The sequence below is a fragment of the Corvus brachyrhynchos genome, unplaced genomic scaffold (assembly GCF_000691975.1).
Source record: "Corvus brachyrhynchos isolate BGI_N302 unplaced genomic scaffold, ASM69197v1 scaffold319, whole genome shotgun sequence".
NCBI classification, from domain to species: Eukaryota; Metazoa; Chordata; class Aves; order Passeriformes; family Corvidae; genus Corvus; species Corvus brachyrhynchos.
Window position 1 is genome coordinate 1,234,671 of NW_008246065.1, and position 12,994 is coordinate 1,247,664.

General features: G+C 42.4%; 1 protein-coding gene across 1 annotated transcript in view; it reads right to left on the reverse strand.

Annotated features, from left to right (window-relative positions):
* Positions 1 to 12,994, reverse strand: part of GRK5 (G protein-coupled receptor kinase 5) — a 90,310-nt gene that overhangs the window by 27,206 nt on the left and 50,110 nt on the right. Inside the window, exon 4 of the mRNA XM_017746812.1 lies at positions 2,414 to 2,514. Within this exon, the coding sequence (XP_017602301.1) occupies positions 2,414 to 2,514 (101 nt within the window). The remainder of the gene's footprint in view (positions 1 to 2,413; positions 2,515 to 12,994) is intronic.

Sequence of the window (12,994 nt, forward strand, 5' to 3'; positions counted from 1 at the left end):
TTCCTGCTGTAGAGAAGCATTAGTACTTGTGACTAAAGTCAAAGGGGATCTCCTAACAGCTATGTGCTTCATAGGAAAAAACAGAGGAAAGAAAAGTCTGAACAGGAATGTGGATTTGCTTCTGGATTGAGAAAAGAATTTTGGGGCTCATGCAGTGGATGTACTGTTTTGCATAATGGAAGGAATAAAGGAATAAAAAGGTCAGTCTGCAAATGTGAGAACAAAGTCTGTTGCTCGTGACAGGCAGCAAAGAGTCAGAGAGCATCAGGCACCCCGTCAGAAAGGCCAGAGGTTTGGAACTAAGAAAACATGGGCTGAGCTGGGTGTTGCCTAAAATGAAGGTGGTTGTGTTGTTTAACAACTGCTGGTGTTGGTTCCTGCCTTGCTTACTGGGGCTCCTGCATCCACCTCTACTGGCAGCCCGGGCAGGACAGAACCTGGGTTTGGATGAAAAATGCTCAAAGAAATGAGCATCTCTGTCTGGGTGTACACAGACACATCTGTGTCAGTGTCTAAGGGCACACAGACACATTTCCAGATCTTGCTGGAAGGAGGAAATCCTCTCTGAACAACTACTCTTGTTTGGGAATGGATAGTCTATGCCTTACCCTGGGGCAGTTCTCTGAGCAAACAAGTCACCATGAGTAATGTGTCTCCTCAGTTTAGTTCCTCCCTGTTCATGAGCTAGTATTTTTGGAATTTCTCAGCTGTTGCAATATTTTATTTTTTTTTTAATTCTTGCACCATCAATTTGGAGAAGGCAGGTGCACATGTTCAGTATGCACAAGTCAAATTGTTGCTGTCTTCATTAGCTTTGACTGGACATAGATCATAACAGTTTCCCCTCATGGATTAAAGATTACAAAATAAAATAAAAAGTAAGTCTTAATCTGCCTTAACAAATGTCCAAATTCAACATCAGAATTCTAGGTGAACTTGGAGGAGGGCAGGAGCAGACAGTCAAAATATTAAGTGTAGAAGCAGAAGTTGTTATACACACTCTTTTTTTGCAGACTGATTTTTATCTGTGAAGATGTGAATGAAACTCATCCCATCCCTGCTCCTACAGGACAGCAGGGCTCATATTTGTATGTTTGCCTCCCTTTTCTGGTCTGACTGTGAGACCTTCCAAAATTAACATCATTCACTACCAGTAAATACCAACAGCAAGTTTTTAAAACTTCCTTTTGACCTCATTTTAGTCCGTGTGAAATGATCAGCATATTTATTAACAAGGTCCCAAACCTGGCTCATTCCTGTGCTTCAGCTGGGATGAAGGAAGGAGCCTGCATTAAGTGGTGTCCAATGCTTGCCCCTTTCCATTCAGTTAATTAAAAGCTGCACGTATTTTAAAAGAACAATAGCTGCCTTTCAGCAGTTGTTTGCTTTTTAGCTCTCCTCTTTGGCAACAACGAAGTGCATTTTAGAGGGAACTGTCAGCTTTCAAACCGATTGGAGAACTGGAAACAGGCACCGGGGGCTTTGTGTTGAGCACAGCTCTGCCTTTGTCGCTGGGACTGGCACCCACAAGTGGTGCGAGCTACAGAGCATCTCTACAGGACACCAGGCCAATGCAAGGAGACTGCCTGTGCTATAAGGGAAGGCCAGAAATAACCCACAGCTCCTACCAACGCAGAGAATAACTGAAACCAGAAAAGGTCAATGAAATGAGTCAAAACAATGAATGACAGCGGAGCAAATTTTACAAATCCCCATTACATCACCCAGGGAAAACAAACCGCGCTCAGCCAGAAACCACATGGGCCCGCGTGCGATGATCCCTCCTTTTCATATTTTTATTGGTTTATGATCTACTGGCGTGGACGCGCTCGGGGCAGGGTTTGCAAATGCAGATTGCATACCTGGAGCTTTAGCACATAATGGCACAAATCGCTGCAGAAACTGATAAGCCTTTTCCCAGACAAAGGGTGAAATAATGCACGTTCGTTTGAACGCCACAGACAGACAGAAAGCATTAAAAAAGCCCCGTTCTCCTGGTGAAGATTTTCTGGAAAAGCCATGCGGAGCAAGTTTGCACATTCCTCTGTCTAAATGGACTGTATAGCCACTTAATTTTTATTCACTTTGAAATAGAGATGTTTTCTTTGGATACATTATCTTTGTAGCTCTTTTCACACAGCATGAAACCCACGGCTGGTTTACTTGGCTAGAACACTCTGTCAAATACCTGAAACAGTAAGTGCCTGTGTGTAGTGTATATAATGGCATGGAAATATTTATTATATTTTGTTCAGATGAAATGACTTCACCGCTTGTCAGCTCTGCCTCTAGGATTGTGAGCAGGAGCCAAAGATACCTGCCTCAGGTTCAGACTGAAATGTCTCTGTCTGACACATTCCTTACAAGCTGCTGGCTGCAACCCTGTGATGTTCGGGTGTCGTGTTATACTTACTTTGTACAGGGAGAGAACAGCTCTTTGCAGGGGCTGTTTTCGAGCTTCTCCTCTGTCTGTTGGATAAGTTCTCGACTGACTTCGGGCACATAGGCTGGAGACTGGGGAGAAAAGAGAGGGGCACATTAACTCTGTGACGAGGTGCAGATTCTCCTCTCTTAACATGTGAGAGGCACATTCATTATTTATGCCCCGAGCTGCTGCCATTCAATTCCAGCGGTTGTGTAAAAGCAAAGGAGCTTTACGTCAAAGAGCAGTAAAATAGGATACCGTGGCAACTCGCTCCACATTCCACTCTATCCTCACATTGCTTTTCTGCCTTCTCCTGTACCTTCACCTCCTTGCCCAGCCTCATGAATATGCAGGACCCACTCCTTGCCAATTCTTTGAACTGCTCCCTTGCATCCCATGAAAAATGTGCTGGCCTGAACTGTGTACAGGCCATTCTATTAAACAAAAGAGAATTTGCCCAGTGTTTTCACTTCATGGGTGATTCATTGTGCAGTCTGAAAAATCCATCTTTCTTTTTTTTTTTTTTTTTGTTAACCAGCAAAGCAAAACAAGAGCAGAGCATTGGTACTTACTGATACAGATCTACATCTAACATAATACAAAGCATAAAAAGATGTTCACAAAAGTATCTGGACACCTTAGTTCATCCTTAGAATGACAAAAATAATTCAGCAGCTTCAAAATAATAATTTCAAAAAGGAACTTTGCCAAGCAAGCATATAAACTCTTTTCATCCTCTCCTCCCTTTGGAGAGAATGTATATTCAGCCCTTCAAAAAGCCCTTACCAAAGAGAGGTCTCTTGCAATATGCCTTGATGGTTAACCAGTTTAGGACTTTTGGGACTAATTATGTAAAAAGACAGTTTTTTAGGCAGTCACATTTTTACACATCGCCTGTATACTGTAATTATATTACAAAGTGTATATTTGTGTGTGTGTGCACCTATTTACAGGCATTTCTCCCAAGTACATGAAAGTCCCTTTATATAACCAATTGGATTTGGGTATTTTCAATAAACCCAGCCATAGATGATAAAATCCTCCTTCCTTGCAGAAGCTTTAATGCTCAGTAACGTCCCCCATCCATGCCCACAACCACCAGATGTGCTGAGTGGGTGGGTCACAGAGCATCATCCCTCATTCCTGGCCAGATGTTCTCATTAACTCACCCCTAGTTAGAGATGTCTTGGCAAGCACTGAAATGCATTGCAGGCAGAGTTCAAAAACACTGGGAATGAGGACAGAGGAAGGGGCAGAGGTGGAGCCAGAGAAAATCTCCAGCATGTTGAAAGCTGAATTAAGTCTTTTATCTTTTCCTTCCCACTGCTGAAATGTGAATATGATCCTGGTTGTGACACGAAAAAGTAAGTTTGTTCCACTTGAATGTTTTTAAATAGGAACATGGTTTACAGAACTGTCTGTGCATGCTGTGTTATGCACTCTCACTGCTCAGCCTTGACAGACAATCTGCAGAAGGTGCTACGGATACCTCTGACCTTGCTGAAATGTTTCCTCATTTCCTCAATATATTCCTCTATTTCCTCGTCAAAATATATCTAGGGGACACCCACTTTTAATCACAGGCAGAGTAGATTACTAATAATTAAGAATTCTTGTCTCATGGTTTCTTGAGAGGTAGGTAAGCCCCTCATGTTATCATCTAAAAGATAGAGAGACTGAGACAAAGCCAGATTTTCTCAGCCTGCTTGACCACTGAGGTAAATATACATGCCCACAATGAAATTAAGTCCCCGTTTTAGCTCAAGAAAGTAAATAGAGGCAAGAGGGAAGCAATGAAAGAACTAGGAAAAAACCCCAAAAGTTCTGTTTTCCAGTCCTACAGCACTGAAACTACTGGGGGAAAAGACAGGGAAACAGATTAAAACAAAGGCTTTAAAGGAATATTCAGATATGAACAAAAGCCTAATGATTAGCAGTATTTCAGTTGATTTTGGCTAGAAACCAGATGAATGAATACCTGTACAATTTATGTACTCAGTGGATACACATTTGCACACAAATGCTCACTGGTAGCCCAGAGCTGGTACGTGGCTGTATGAATCCACTGGTCTGAGCCCCAGTCCAAGATGATCATCTCTCTGACTTACAGGGTACAGAAACACCCATGAACTCCACAGTCTTGGTACTGTGTGGACCAGGAGTGTCTTCTGATGTGAATGGAGCAGCACTTCTGCAAAATCCATACCGGGGCCTCTAACTGAAGTTACTATTGATTACATCTGGAACTTGTTGTACATTTAGAGGTCAAAACTAGAATCCAAAAGCTAAGTACTAAACTGCATAATTAGTCATTTAGACTAGTGACCTGATTCTTACTCATGCCAGGCAACTCCCATTTCCCACTGGAAATTAATTTCCCAGTGGAAGGTAAGCTGCCTTGAGGTTAGTGTTGAGGATCATGCCTATGACACACTACTAGAGTGCTAGTTCCATCAAACTTTGTCTGAGATCAAAGGACATTTAAAAAAAAATTATAAGCATCAGCTAACTCTTATTCATAAAGAGGAAATTAAATTCTTCTAGTGAAAGGGGGGTAGAATGAGCAAAATAAATGGTAAGACAATGCGGGAAGTATTTAAAAATGACACAGACTGTGATTCCTCTTTCCAAGTTTGTGGGAGAGACAGTCACCACTTGGGTTTTCAAAACCACTCATTGCTGACCTCTGAGTCTTTAGTTCCTCTGAACAAACTGGGAGCAAGGTAACAATATCAAGGTAGGCAAAGACATGAACACACTGAAATCCTGTGCATGGACTGAAGCCTTACAGAGCAGTGCAAACACTTCCCTAGACCACTCCATTTTCCATTACAAGAAAAAGAGCTCGTTTTTTTTTCCACAGGCTGATAATTTCCAAAGCTTCTGTAGGCCCAGCAAAGCATTTCGTGTCGTTCTACAGCCCCTCACAGAGTTCAGGGCACCATGTGCCTGGGAGAAACAAACCCAACCCTTTCCAACTCTGCCTACAGTTCTAGGGAGCCTTTGTATGATCCTTCCTGAGATTTTCCTTGAGACTTCACAGTTCCCACTGCTCCCATTAAATAGCCACGGCTGCCATTTTCTGTGTGCGAATACAGGGCATACCCACAGCCTTCAGAAGCTCAAACAAAGCCAGAAACAATTACAAACCAAAACCCAACCCACCAACCTACTTTTGCTCCCCTGGAGAACAATTAGGTAGCACAGGTTATGCGTGCAAGGAAGCATTTGGATCCCAAGAGTGAAAGCTTCCAAAGGTAACACTTTGGCCATTTACAGATGAAAAAGTTGCTTCTTCCCTGGAGGGGTGCAGAAGATTTCTGCAGCCACAATGAAATGGTTATTAACACCATTCTCCTGCTGCATTATGGGCAATGGCTGTAAAAGCAAATTTGGCTTTTACAAGGGAACAGAGACACCTTTTCCAACATATTAAATGTCCTGTGGCAGCTAGGAGAGCCATACACCATGATTAAGACCATTACATCTGAGCTTGTGACAAAGAATATTCTGCTAACTCTTCAGAAACACCTGCAGAAAACAGTTACACCTTCTTGCATTCAAAACAAAACTCTGGGGAGTTATAACAAGTATAGTCCCATATTTCCCCTAATGGCTATTCTGTTTCCTGAAGGCAAAGAAAGTCATTGTTGATCTCGTGTACGATAATGTAAATCAGAAATTATGCCAGGCAAATCAACTGATTAACACTAGGGTAAAGCTGATGGAACTGAAACCAGATTCATGGCAACACAAGATGTGCTTAAATTGATCCTACAACAAAATTTTCTCTCATCACATTATCCTTTTTGACCAGACATTTTAATAATAGTCCAAAAGTCCACACTACTTTTACCAGGTTTTAACCAAAATCTCCTACCTCCCATACCTTCTCCTTTATGGCCAGAAACTGAAAACCTTTGTACAAATATTTTGCTGGCAAAGAAATATCTCAGTTTTATGATACTCTCCCATTTAATTTTTAAGAAAAGAATGCCACTAGGAATAGTGTTAGTGGTTATTTGAGAAACAAGAAACGAATATTCAGTTACTTCTGAGTGCCATTAGCCCACCCTGAGAAAAATCTCCACTTCTAAATTTTATTTTTTCTGTATTTATAAGACAAAAGAGTTCCTCTCAGCTGCTCTTCCCTTTCTGTAAATGGCATGAGAACAGCTGATATGTCTCACACATGCTCAGGGTTAGTTGTGTTCATGCCTACAAAAAGTCTGGATGCCAGCAGAGTCCTGTCCAGCAGCAGTGCCTGGTGCTGCCCATGTCCTGGCACCCCAGTGAAGTACTGAAAAGTAGAAAAAAAAAAAAAAAAAAAAAAAAAAAAAAAGGAACATATATTTTATATAAACATGATAAATTTTATTAGTCATTCTGTATCTTGCCAAATTTCAAATTACACTGAAATTTTCTGCTCCTTCCTACTTTTTTCTTCATTCCCTTTCCACCATTTATCTTCTTGTGTGCATTTCCACTGTACCACTCTTTGCCTTGCTTTTTCTTCAATCATGCTTAGTTTTCACCTACATTGTATCTTCTGTATATTAAAATTATAGCAATTAAATATTTAATGCAGACAGTGAAACAATCACTAGACTGGAAAGTCAACAGACAAGGAAGGGAGATTTTGGTAGCAGGGGAACAATGATTAGGTACTCATTTTTCATGCTTCAAACCCTCTTTGCTTTTCCACTGGCTACATGGCAGCAAAACAAAACAGCAAACAAAAAAGGACAGTCAGATGCCAGGTGAGCAGCAGTTCATGCACACTGACATCTGATTCAGATCAGACAAAAGCTTCCAGGCTGTGTGACTCCCCATTATCTGTTACTTTGAATGTCACGCTCCATAGCTACACTTCAAAACGTGGCCTCTCCTTTTCTGACAGCTCTGTAACTTTTGCTACAGGCTATTTCACTCAGACCTCCAAGACCCAGCCCTTGCTGAGTTCACTGAACAGGACAGCCAGCAAATAAACCTTCTCCTAAAGTCATCTCTGTGTGTTTGCCATGGGACTCACAACATCTCTCAGACAGTGTTTCCCCTGTGACTGTGTGGGGGACATCCGACCTTCTGTTGATCTATCAGCAAATCAAATTCTTTATCAAACAAGCTGAAGTGCTGGCAGTACCAGGGGAGGCATTCAGAAGACCTTCTCTTTTACTTTTTAATGAAAATCTGTTATTTGTTCTACCTTTTCTCATGAGAGAACTTCCAAATGTTTACAGTGCGTGACCTCGGTCAAGGTGTGGTGCACTACAGGTGTTGCCTCCAAGCCTGTGGAGGTGAAAGCAGGCAGCCAGCGAGCAGAGATTGGCACTTTCAAGGAGCAGAAGCATTTTTCTGGCAGCCCAGAAGCTGGGGTTCACAATTCTGGAATGGGGGTGAGGTGAGAAGCAGGTGTCCCCAGGTATTCCTCGGAACTGCACAGAGCCCAGAGCAGATGCACGCACAACACGAACCTGCACGGGCCGAGCTGGTTCATTGTGTTTAACGCTGCTGTTTCCACAGGAAAATGCCCAAGTGACCAAGTGGACTGAGAGGGATGTGTTGAGACTCCAGCTAAAGACATATCCAGCTGGGGTCACCACCATTTGAGAAACCTATAGAGCACCAAGTGCCTGGAGAGTTAAGAAACATGCCTAGGAAAAAGAGCCCAGAGGAAAGCACCGAGGAACTAGATCCGTTTAGTCTGGAAAAGCAAGGGTGAAACTTGATAAAGGTCTCATAATATAGAAATGTTTTTAATAAAGAGGGCAGGGATCAATTATTCTGCTCTGCACTGGGGGAATGATGTGAAGAAATCTACTTAATTGGATATGAAGGCTTCTTATTCTAATTTTTCACACAGGGAAGCAGAAGAACAGGCCTATGAATATTGTGGAATCTGTTCTCAGAGGTCTGAAAGACCTCCAAGGGCACTCAGACATCTGTTGATCATCTAAGTGTATTTGATCTCTGTTCAATGCAAGAGGCTCTTGAGCCCTTTCCCAGTCCTTTGTACCAATGATTTTGCAAAACACTGGGCTTCATAAAACACAGGCACATGGCATGGCCCTGAGAACAGATGAGGAAGGGAGTTTGTACACTGAGTGCTCACCAAAGGAAACCTGTAGCTCTGAGTAAAGGAATAAGAATCCTCTTTGCAAATGAACAGTCCCGCTTCAAAGACTTGTCTCAATCATCACTGTGTCCCAAAAAAACAAATGACATGGATTGCAGAACCCTGAACTTCAGACCAGAAAAAGGGAGAGCATTGAGTTTGGCCAGACTGACTTTGCAAGAAACAGAGCAGGTCCATAGTTCAGAGGTAATTCTTCATCCTTACACAGTGACTTCCACCTAAGGACCTCAAAATATTAAAGCTTCATTGCAGGATTAAATCTTTACGAGCTAGGTGGCAATCTCACAGTATTTTACAGAACAGTGAGCAGAAGGTTAAGAGATGTGTTTTGCAGAAGATCTGATCATCACCTGTGACTGAAATCAAAGAAGTCTCACTGAGCTAAACAAAAGCAAGATATGCTCAGATTCCTCAAATCAGTCTAATTGCAGCTTGCAATTAGTGAATAAAGAATAGAAACCTAGAAGTACAGGCTTTCATTTCATACCAGCTCCTGCCAGTGAATGTGAGTCATCAGGGTGCCTTAAAGCATGACTGTTCATCACTACAGAAACTATATGAACCAGAAAGATGCCACACTCTTTAGATTGAATAGACCTCATGCAAACTTCTGTCACAAACACAATTGCTTTCCTGGCAAGTTTCAGGCATGCAGCTGATACTGAAACATAATGAGTTATTTTAAAAGTCACTTGCGTAAAATAAATAACGTGCAGCATATGTTATGTTTCAGGTTATGAAAACATTCCACAACAAACTAGCTTAAAACAATTAAAAACGTTTCAGTCAATGGACAAAAGTTCAAGCTGTAACTTTTCTTGAGCTGTCTCTGCTTCCAAGCATTTGTCTTCATGATATGTGTATTTTCAGATGTTGACAGCAATGTTCCACATATAATCTGTTTGAAAATCTCCACACAGATTTGCCACTAGTAGAGACCTCAAAACGATGACAGAAACAGGCTAAAATGAACTTTTTGTGTGAGATGATGCATGATGGGACGAGAAGAGTTCATACACAAAAACCTGGAAATTCTGGCTTTATCCAGCAGTCCAAGCTACAGCTGGGGAAGTTCCGACCATGCAGCCAGGGACTGACTGAGGGAAAGTGTGAAGGCACTGACAGGGAGAATCCAAAATCCTTGAGGTTGGGAAAGACCTTTAAGATCACTGAGTCCTATCATGAAATTCAGAGGAGAGCAGCGGATGAGGAGATGGAATGTCTGGGCTGTATTTTGATTTTGGGAAATCAAAGTTGGGCATTCCCTTGGTGAGGGAAAGGATCCCAGCACCGTCACAGCACACGCAGTCTCCTAACGCCCTTTGGTGCTACGCACAAAAATGTTGGAACATTCTTTTGCCTTTCCCTGTGTCTGATCTTATCTGTTCAGTTTTAGCTGTAAGTGTAGTAAACAGCCAATTCTACATCAGGAGCAGCTTTAACTAATCAACTTCTGCATTTTCTTTTTTACTATTTATTTTCCCTGCCACAGTCATTTGGGTCTGTATGAGGCGAACCAGTGAAGCAAAAGGCTTCATAATTCCAGGATATTTGCTTTGAGATGACAGATGTAGGAATTGGCAGTGAGGTGGATGGGGAGTATGGAAGGCCCCATGTTATTAGTAGCAATTTATCTATTGCAACAGTGTGCAGACATGACACCTAAGGATGGGGGCCCGTAGTGCCAGGCCCTACAGACACGTCATGAGAGCCAGAGCTTCCAAAGCAAACCAATCTCATCAGCCCTGGAGTGGGAGCAGGGGCCAAAGATATGAAATACCTCATCCAAGATTACAGAGAGGGTCAACGGCAGAGAAAATATTGAGCCTGATCCTCTTCCCTGACCAAATGGCATTTTCAGTACTGAGGGCAGGATCACTCGCTGGTATCTGCGGGAAGCAAATCAGCAGCGCCTGTCAGCTGTGGGGTTTGTTTTGTAGCTGCAAGCTGAGCTGGAGTCATGACAAATCTGTTTTCCCTCATATGCTACTAAGCTATCAAAACACATGTTGACACACAGAAAAATACAGTGACTGGAGACAACAGAGCCCTCAGCAAGCAGCTGGGAATGCTCTTGCCTGGAGGGGTTGTACCAATGCTAAACAAAGGGCCATGCTACCACCTCAGTTCTTGCAGTAGATCTAATGTAGCTTCAGGCTCTCTCACTTGCCCTGGACTCCTTGCCTCAGCAAGCCCAGCAGCAGAAAAAGGACAAGTTTCCTCCCTGGGTTTCCAGCATTCTTCCTCTTTGGTGCTGGGATACAACCTGTAGTCCAGAACTATGCCCTTCCTTGGAAAAACACCAGCCTCTGAGGTTTCCTTTCTGACAAGTGCATAGGAAGTATATGAATTATTTTTTGGCTCTCCTGTTAGTCACCAACAGGGCCTGCTATCTGGCTATACCTTGTTTTTCCTCTTGTCAGTAGACATTTTTGTAGCTACTCCTTTCTAGAAACTCCATTTCGGCTCCCAATTGTGGCAAACAAGCAACTGCCATGCGCATGGTGTGAGTCAACGTCTTTCCTACATAAAGCTCTTCAGTCCAAAGTGTGGTTTCCTTGGAATGTTGACTTACTTGATTCAGAGAAAATTTGGGGGCATAACCACAACATGAGTTTTGGAGCAACAAAGGAAGAGAAAAGGCTGCCTAGGCTCAAGAAGGAGAAAATTCTTCCTGGCTCCTATAGGTGACCAGAGCTTAAACGGCCAAAGCCTCATAGAAAGTAATTTTGAAATAACAAATTGTCCCATGAGACAAAATTTAGTTGCTTCATCATCTTCTTTTGCAAGTCCAGTGAATCAGCTGCAGACTTTATACTCTTCAATTAAACAGAAACACTCGCCGCAATTCCAACCAGCTATGGGGTTTTTGGTACAGCTTATTTTAAGGATCTAAACTGGTCAAAAGATACGCTTTTGACTTCAATTAGTGAGAAATTTGGCCTCACAAGAAGTGGTTGGCAGGGTATTTTTCTGGATCTTCAAACCCTAGTCCTTTCCTACCCATACTTTTTAAATAATTCTTTAGAAGCATGCTCATAGAGGTTTCTTCACCAAAGAAACACATTTTTCCTCCTTTCTGCAGACAATAGGTTTATTGGTGGAGGGGTGCTCATAAACCAGCCAGCTGAAATTGTTTTAAATAAACTCGCTTTAAAGCAGGGGAAGGGAAAGTTTTGGTTTACTTGTTGTTGCTCTTTTTCTGCCTTAAAAGAATTTTGCACCCATGTTAAAGGATGAAAAGAGATTAAACAACCTGTACCTGTCAGCAGGATGAGGGGGGCAGCTTAAGGAACAGAGTAGAAGAGAAGGTGGATATCAAGCAGGATATTCTATCCACCCCACAGTGAGGCTGCTCAAATCCTTTGGAGTGTCACAGAACCACTTTTGTAAGCAACCCAAGGGATCCATGGCTACAGAGCATTGCTACAAGCAGCCAGATGGTTGATAAAGCTTTTTGGGAAAAGAATGGTATTTCCACTATTACTAGCAGCAAACATGACAGGACAATTCTGAAAGCTTCTCTTCTCAAGAAGTTTTTTTCTCTTGTCACATGTGCTTAATAGGTTTGGATAACATCCAGTGTCCAGCCTTTTATCAGGACCTTCCTACCTTTCAACATTCTCCTGCAGTGATGGATGGCCTAAACATTAGCAAGCAACCTTATGTTGCAATAGTCATAGCTTGGCTTCCTCTGGTAAACCAAATGTCATTTGTTCCATAAAAAAAAAATAAAAATTCCTAAACATATAAACACTCATTTACAACCTCAACGTTACTGAATGGCTTTCTTGCAGGAAAACAAACAGATCCCTGCTTGAATTCACTCCTGAGACACAAGGCTGTAAACAGGAGTAACCCTTCCCTTGCAAGCTGAAGCCTGATCCCCACTGAGCTCCACTCCATGGCTGCTTTGCCATCATTTTCCAGGGGGATTCTATGGAATTTGCCTTCATCTTTTTCCATTAGCAGGTCAAAATCCTGAGGAAACACTTGAATGAAGAAATGAAAATCCAAAAGAGAGTCCAGGAAGGTCTTGGAAAGAATTAGGAAACGAATTAAACAACCATCAGGCAGGAACCAGTGGCCCACTCACAAAAAAGACTGGAAACACCCAGGAAGGCAAACAAAATCACTGCTAGCACTGCTGGAAACAGGGCATTCAAAAAGAGATCCAGGAAGGTCTTGGAAAGAATTAGGAAACGAATTAAACAACCATCAGGCAGGAACCAGTGGCCCACTCACAAAAAGACTGGAAACACCCAGGAAGGCAAACAAAATCACTGCTAGCACTGCTGGAAACAGGGCATTCCCATATCACCTGGATCACACGATCCATTAGCAGTCATATGGGAGCAGCCATCTGCAAAGAACAGGAAGGGAAGACATTTATTGTAGGGAATGACACACTGTTTGCAGTGGCATATTCCGCT